The sequence below is a fragment of the Piliocolobus tephrosceles genome, chromosome 10, assembly GCF_002776525.5.
Source record: "Piliocolobus tephrosceles isolate RC106 chromosome 10, ASM277652v3, whole genome shotgun sequence".
Lineage (NCBI taxonomy): Eukaryota > Metazoa > Chordata > Mammalia > Primates > Cercopithecidae > Piliocolobus > Piliocolobus tephrosceles.
Window position 1 is genome coordinate 10,868,006 of NC_045443.1, and position 8,253 is coordinate 10,876,258.

The 8,253-nt window shown below is 35.8% G+C and overlaps 1 protein-coding gene across 1 annotated transcript in view; it reads right to left on the bottom strand.

Annotated features, from left to right (window-relative positions):
• Nucleotides 1-2,043: 2,043 nt before the first annotated feature.
• Nucleotides 2,044-8,253, bottom strand: part of CLEC4D (C-type lectin domain family 4 member D) — an 8,048-nt gene continuing 1,838 nt past the window's right edge. Inside the window, exons 2-6 of the mRNA XM_023192420.2 lie at nucleotides 7,574-7,666; nucleotides 5,149-5,259; nucleotides 4,267-4,418; nucleotides 3,084-3,199; nucleotides 2,044-2,312 (exon numbers count right to left, since the gene is read on the bottom strand). Coding sequence (XP_023048188.1) covers nucleotides 2,165-2,312; nucleotides 3,084-3,199; nucleotides 4,267-4,418; nucleotides 5,149-5,259; nucleotides 7,574-7,666 — 620 coding nt within the window. The 3' untranslated portion in view covers nucleotides 2,044-2,164. The remainder of the gene's footprint in view (nucleotides 2,313-3,083; nucleotides 3,200-4,266; nucleotides 4,419-5,148; nucleotides 5,260-7,573; nucleotides 7,667-8,253) is intronic.

Genomic DNA, 8,253 nt, shown 5'->3' on the forward strand with positions numbered 1-8,253 from the left:
ACTTTAAACTATACTATAAGGCTACAGTAACCAAGACAGTATGGTACTTGTTCCAAAACAGACATATAGACCAATGGAGCAGAACAGAGACTTCAGCAATAACACCATACATCTACAACCATCTGATCTTCAACAAGTCTGGCAAAAACAAGCAATGGGGAAAGGATCTCCTATTCAGTAAATGGTTCTGGGAAAACTGGCTAGCCATATGCAGAAAACTGAAACTGGGCTCCTTCCTTACACCTTATACAAAAATTAACTCAAGATGGATTAAAGACTTAAATGTAAAATTCAAAACCATCAAAACCCTAGAAGAAAACCTAGATAATACCATTCAGGACACAGGCATGGGCAAAAACTTCATAACTTATTGACAACTGAATCTCGACCTATATATAGTTCTCCACAAATTAAAAATGGATAATATTGACTATACAAAGCCCACTAGTATTTGCATAAAGTTACTTCAACAAGTTTCATAGGTTTCATGCTACATAATTTAATGAATATGGGAAACAATCAAATTTATTTAGCACCATTTCAGCTAAAAGTATCAGCTTTTAACACAGCTACACACACACATCACCACCAGCACCACCACACATAATCAAACACCAGTATTTCAAACCCAAAAAATCAATAGCTAATTTACAAAATAAATCCTGTTTTTGAAGGTAGTAGTAGGAAAGTTAGGTTAAAAAGCCATTGCTTGGAATTTTTCAGCTTAGATCCAAGAAAAATTAGCAAATTGAGAATTTTAAGAAAGACCACCATATTTTATTAAAGTTGGATGTGACTGCCCTTTGAAATTAACGCTATATGCACCAGGAAAAGCATAATTTCTAGTTGTCAAAACAATGACTTCCTTGCTAGTTCAAGCTATAGTTACACAGCTCTAAAGAAACATTAACAATTTATATAAATGGGTTGAAAATGTGATTATTTTCTATTCAAATTAAAAATGCAAACATGAATACAATGTTACTTCAAATAATTAAGAAATTTTATCATCATTAGCTAAGTAATGAGGCCAAATCATCCCCAGTAACTTCCTGTGATACCAAAGGGAATGTATTTTATCTCTAAAGAAGCACAGCTGGGTCTGTCGTGAACTAGCAATGTGAAGGTGAACCCTTCGGCTTCTGGGGGATTTTATTTCCTCTGCTATAGAATTGAAGGACTTTGTTCAAGTGTCTTACAAAGACTTCTTGCTTTGCAAAGACATGTTGGGTGGAGTAAGAAGTAAATTTTTTAAAGGCATTTGGACTTTTTTTCTATCTGTATAATAGCATAATTCAAAACTATTCCACACCGTTGTTCTGGAAAAACTTTCCTCATGGGATGTAAATGTAACGACTGACATTAAAAAGTCTGAAAATGAAGCATCAAACAATAAAAATGTGGTTTAAAATCTTTAAAGTGCTTGTAATATTTGGGTGAAAAATGATGCACCACTACCAGTTAGAATATACCACCTTTGAATTTTAAGAGCTAAGAATCTGAGCAGGGGAAAAATGACAAAAGAGATGCACTATTCATGCCATTCTTCTAAACATGCATTCAGTGCGCACCAATTGAAAAGTAAACATCTTGAAATACTACAAAGATTATTCCTTCCCTCAAACACCATACAAAAACCACATTACACACACACACACACACACACACATACACACGCACGTCTCAAATGAATCAAACAAAATAAAAAAGACCATCATGACTAAAAACGCTCTATGGGCCGGGCGCGGTGGCTCAAGCCTGTAATCCCAGCACTTTGGGAGGCCGAGACGGGCGGATCACGAGGTCAGGAGATTGAGACCATCCTGGCTAACACGGCGAAACCCCGTCTCTACTAAAAAAAAGTTCAAAAAACTAGCCGGGCGAGGTGGCGGGCGCCTGTAGTCCCAGCTACTCGGGAGGCTGAGGCAGGAGAATGGCGTAAACCTGGGAGGCGGAGCTTGCAGTGAGCTGAGATCCGGCCACTGCACTCCAGCCTGGGCGACAAAGCAAGACTCCGTCTCAAAAAAATAAATAAATAAAAAAATAACGAAAAACGCTCTATGACCCAGCATGTTTTCTGTGTTTCAATGACGCCTGTACCTTCTACCCTATTCTGATTGGTTCTTCTTTTCTCTCTCCATCACAAGAACCACTTTGTGGGTTTCTAGTTCAATGTTGTTCCAGGTATTTTACAAATCCTGCTCGCTTCAAAGTTACAGGGAACATCATTCCATGCCCATTTATCTTGGTTATAAACAAGAACAACACAGTTTTCTCCCTGATAGTTGTTGGGTTCGTTGTCATGCCAGAATCTGAAAGAAAAACAACATAGATAGAGATTTCTAGGTATATATAGATAATGTGGATTATAGGCACAGATTAAATATAGATATATTAGGAGACAATTCAGAGAAATGTCCCTAGTGAACAGTTTAGAACTGCACTAATACTATACTCACTAGACACATGTAGCTGCTGAGCACTTGAAATGTGGCTTCTCTGAATTGAAATGTGCTTTAAGTCTTAAGTGCTGTATTTTTAAGACTTATTACTAATAAAGAATGTCAAAGATCTCAGTAATAATTTTATAATGATCACATGTTGAAATGATAAGATTTGGATATATTGGGTTAAATACATTATTAAAATACATCTCAATTGTTTCTTTTTCCTTTCTTAATATAGCTAACAAAAAATTTTACATTGCACATATGGCTTTGCATTATATTTTTATTAAATGATATTGGCTTCAAGAAAGAAAATGACAAGATTTTAATTCTCTTTCAAAGACAATTTTTATCACTTATGTTGTTTATCTAAATGTCAAACCTAAAACAATTTTTATATCATTTCCATGTTATTCATTCTTTCATTATTGACACTGTACAAATAAGAATACTGAATATTTCATGGAAATTATAGGACCATTCTGGAACTAAGACATAGCATATAGCGATGACTCAACCTACTGTGGTCTCTCTTAACATTTTTATATCAATGTACTCCACTTCAGAATGAATGTTTCTTGCTACCATCTTCTAACTTTTGCTTATAAATCCCCTTAGCCCATTCAATATACTCACACTGTGCGTGGGTTAAATGGCGTCTGGTCCACCCAGCGCCACTGACCTTTGGCGTTCTCATCTCTCAGTCCAAGGAAATAGGAAAAGCGTCTATCCAGAAATTGAATAATAAAGTTCTGCATAAAAATATAAATTTTAATATATTTGCATGAATCAGATGATGGCTATGACATTGGAAAAAGAGGAAAGATGTCAACTAGATTACTGGTTAAACACAAAAGCTCTGGCATCGGATAGATCTGTTTTCAAATCCTACCTGTAATGTTAGTAAGTGCTTCAATCTTACCAAACCTCCAGTGCTCTTGTCTTCAGAATGGACAACTCCACTACTTTACAGAGTTACTATGAAGATTAAGTGAGGTCAGACTTGCAACCCTTTTAGCACAATGCTTAATAGGATTATATATTTAGGAGGTTTTGTTTTTAATATCACCTTCTTTAATTGTGTGCATATTTCTTTAAATTCCATTTTATTCAGAATCACCAAACCTATAGATTGTAAAGCTATGGAGACAAAATCCTTGAGGAAACTATTAACCAAGAAAAAGTTAGAATCTGAGTCATGGTACATAAATGGAATCATATTACATGAGGAAATAAGTTTTAGCCTGTAAAGAATTTACCCTAAGATTTCTTTACTTATCATTAGATCCATACATCTGAATTATTTTTCCTATACTTTATCTTGAGAAGCTAGTTCAGTCCCGATTAATCGTTCATTTATTCATCTACTAACCAAACATTTATCAAGACCCATTCAGTGCGCCTCACACTGCACAGGACTTTGGAAACGCAAAGGTGAGTAGAGCATGGTTCCAGCCCTCCACGTAGTAAGAGTCACTGGAAGAGATGGAGCAGTGAACAGACAGTTATAGTGGAGCGGAGTAAATGCCATGATCTCATTGTGCACAGAGTCCCACAGAAGCACCTCCTACTTAGCATAGGGAGGGGTAGAATGAGGAAGGTGGTTAGGGTAGCTTTCTGGAGGAAATAACATATGGATCAAATATAGAAAGACCAAAAGAATTTGGCCATATAACAAAAAGTTGAAGAGGAAGAAAGGGCTTTCCAGGCAGATGGAGCAGATGAAAACAGACAGAGGCATAACAGGACAGAGAAATTCCTCTTTTTCTGGAAAGAGATTCAAATGAGCAGAGAAACTGATATGATCCTCCCAACACACCTGCTCAGCTTCCGTGCTGATGGTCGTCAGATGGGCCCCCATCCCTGAACAGTTCCTTTCACTCTCAGCCCATGTCTTGTTGTCAGTAAGAGGAAAATAGCAGTTGGACTGCCAGGTTCTCCAGCCAACAGGACAACAGTTCCAGGTGCTCCCTCAAGTGAAAATTAAAATGGAAATTGGTAACAAAAGAGTATTTCATCTGTAACAGATTGCATAACTATTCTACTACCTATATCCAATTAATATTTGTGAGAATAATATCAAGATCACCAAAATTAATCTGTTCTCCTGCCAAAAGATCCTGAAAATTACATTCCTAAACATCTAAACATAAGTACTAGACACCACATAATGACTACAAGAAAATGACAAAATATTATCTTAGAAGGCATGACTATTATTCAATGTTCCTACATCCGTTGACTTTCATATTTAAAGTGTTTCCATTATGAAGCTTTTGCAGAATATTTTACCTAAAGGGGGTAAAGAACCTACTAAAACTCAAGCACTCCCCCATTCTCCCAAATAAGATGACAAATTCCACAATAATAAAAGAAATAAAGACATGTCAGCAAAGCTATATATTCTAGGAGGAAGCTGTCTTTATGATACGTCTGAATCAAGGGAAAATTGAATTTGATTAATGTTACGTTTTGGATGTCCAAAATAACCCATTGATCTGTTAAGCCATATTCTCCAGTTGTTAACTGATTACAGTAATGAGAAATAATTCTATCTTAAGGTATTGTTATTTCCTCCCATGCCAGATTCTCATCTTACGCTATTTTAATCTTTCCTGGTTCACTGCTGACATTCCTTAAGTCGAATGATGAATTTGAATGAAAATGGAAATTAAAAAAGAAATTATCTTATGCTCTATACCTTCAGCACTTTTCAGTTCTGATTTCTCTTTGATGCATTTGAGTTTTTCATGGTGCTCTAACTTGTGCACTCCTGTGCGTCTCTTACAGCGGAAAAAGTTGTGATGAGTCACTGTCAAGGATAAAAGCAAGTTAGGTTTCTTTTGCTATATAACCACTAATTAGCGAAATAGGGGCTGACCTCCCTAACCTTTCTCTTATCCTGATAATTAAGGCCCTCACATTCTCTTTTCTTTCTATGCAGCTCGTTTGCTTCAGCTCCAGGTGAATTGGTTGAAAGCAACTGTTGAAAATTAATATTTTTATTATATTGTCCAATTTGTTCTTTATAGGAGAAGTTTTGCCAACGTTTATGTGCACATGCTTGCAAGCATGTTTTTCTGTCAAAATTTGTGTTAGAATAGGGGTTTTGGTGCGCACTGGGTTGTATGAACCTTACGCATTTCTAAAATACTTTCACCTTGAAATATATAGACAAATGTAAAAAAGTGGAAAACCATTTAGCAAATTATTGTAAGGTGAACACTCCAGTTAACAACTACTTAGCCCAAGAAACAGAATATTGCCAAAACCCCAGATAGCCTTCACATCTCAAACGCAACTCACTCCCTCTCCTTTAAAGGTAACCACTCTTGGCTTTTAAAGTAACCACTGTGCTTTGCTTTACAATTTTATCACTTACTAACATGTCCCCTGTTTTGTCTGTTTTTGAATGGCGAAACAGGGGACATGTTAGTAAGTGATAAATCAAATTTGCCTGTTTTTGAATGACAACCATACAGTATGAATTCTGATTCTGTCTTTTGTTGAGAATTTTTTCTGAAATTTATCTATTTTGTTATGTGCCCTCTATAATTAATGCATTTTCATTGCCGTAAAGTGAACTATTGTCTTCATGAAATAAAATACACTTATCTATTCTACTTCTATTAGATGTGTGCATTGTTTCCAGTGTTTGGCTACTGTGAACTCTGCTCTTCTGAGCATTTTCAACCATGCATTGTGGAGCACATAAGCATGTATTTCTGTAGGGCACATACGTAGGAGTGGAACTGCAGGCAACAGGGTGTGAATATTGTAAACTATGATAGTGGTCAACTTTTCCAGAGTGATTGTAATGCTTAAACTCCACCAGAAGCAATTCATTAGAGGTCCATTTGCTCCATGGCATCATCAATCTTTGGTAGTGCCAGACTTTTAATTGTTGCCATCCTGTTATGTTGGCAAAGGCATCTCACTATGAGTTGCATTTGCATTTCCCTGATAATTAATGAGGCTGGCACTTTTGTGTGTTAGATTTCATTTTTCTCTCTTTTTTTTAGTACCTATTTAAGACTTTGCCGACTTTTTATTGTAAGTATTTTTCCTACTGGTTTGAAAAAAATTTTATATAATCTACACGTTAATTATTTATTAATTATATGCATTACACGTATCTTCTGTGGCTTTTTATTTTCACTGTTACAGGTATGTTCTGTTGTACCATAACTCATTTTAATGTAGTATAATTTGTCAATGTTTATTTTCTAGTGCATTTTGTGACTTGTTTAAGAATCGTTCTCTACCTCGAGGTCATGAGGATATTCTCCATTTATCTCCTTAAAACTTTATTGATTTACTTTTCACATTTTGGACAATAATCCACTCTAGATTTGTTTTTGTATACAGTATGATGCAGGAGACCAATTTCATCTTTGAAATAATCAATCGGTTCTGCAACATTAATTGAACAAAACTGTCCTTTTCCGATATCTCTGAGATATCTTCTTTTGTTTTATATAAAGAGTCTTATATACATGTGGGATCTGTAGCCGAGCTCTCCTTCATTTTCCTCTAGTCTATTTGTCTTGCACCTATATCATATTACTTCAATTATAATTATTTTAGGTTTGATATCAGAAAGAATTTTTTTAATGGTGGTGATGGTTTCAAGGGTGTATCTTATCCCCCAAATTCAGATGTATACATTAAATATATACAGGTTATTATATGTCAATTGTACATCAATAAAGAGGTTGAAAGAAAGGGGAAAAAAAGAAAGGGAAAGAGAGAGAACAATTCTTCCAACCTTGTCCTTTTCAAAGCCCATCTATCTGAAAGTTATTTTTCTGCTGCTTACTCTTTACTCATAAAATGTATCCCTTTTTAATCCCTGTCCAAAATGGGGGGAAATTTACTATAGTAACCAACTTTTACATGTACAGAAAATGGTCTCAATTCCAACATTCAATCCCTATCACAAGGTAGCACCATTGAAAGACAGAAAGTCAAGAATGTAGCTCTGAATATTCAGCACAAGACCCTGAAGATACTATCGATAAGTTATGCTAGGAAAAAATCAAGATACCAAAAGGCTTAGAGCAACCTCAGAAAAGTTGTTTGGAAAAAATAATTCAAGAAGAGTTCTACTTTGGCTAATAACTTACCCCAACAACTTGCAATAAAACAGACACCGAGAAGTGAGATGAAAACTGTAGCAATAACCCAAGGGATCCACTGGGAATGCAAGCCTCCTTCCACTAGAACCAAAAGAAAAACAGAGATTAACCTCCTCTCAGCTACAAGCCAGGAAAGCTAATTCTACCAAGGAGCAATCTAAAAATGAGAGCAAACAAAATATTTTAGATCTAGAGAAAAGCGTAAGTATTTTCTCCAAATAAATCAATTTTAGAGCTTATTGATGAATAAATAAGAAAGAAAAATGTAAAATTTCTTGGTAATTTTGGAATAAAAAGAATTTTATAAGTAAGATACAAAACCCAAAAGCCATTAGAATTGATAATTTGAGTACATAAATATTAAAACTTCTATATAACACAAGCAATGTTAGAGTTAAGGAACATACGAAAGTCTTGTCATAATTTTTTTTTTTTTTTTTTTTTGAGACGGAGTCTCGCTCTGTTGCCCAGGCTGGAGTGCAGTAGCTGGATCTCAGCTCACTGCAAGCTCCGCCTCCCGGGTTCACGCCATTCTCCCGCCTCAGCCTCCCGAGTAGCTGGGACTACAGGCGCCCACCACCTCGCCCGGCTAGTTTTTTGTATATTTTAGTAGAGACGGGTTTTCACGGTGTTAGCCAGGATGGTCTCGATCTGCTGACCTCGTGATC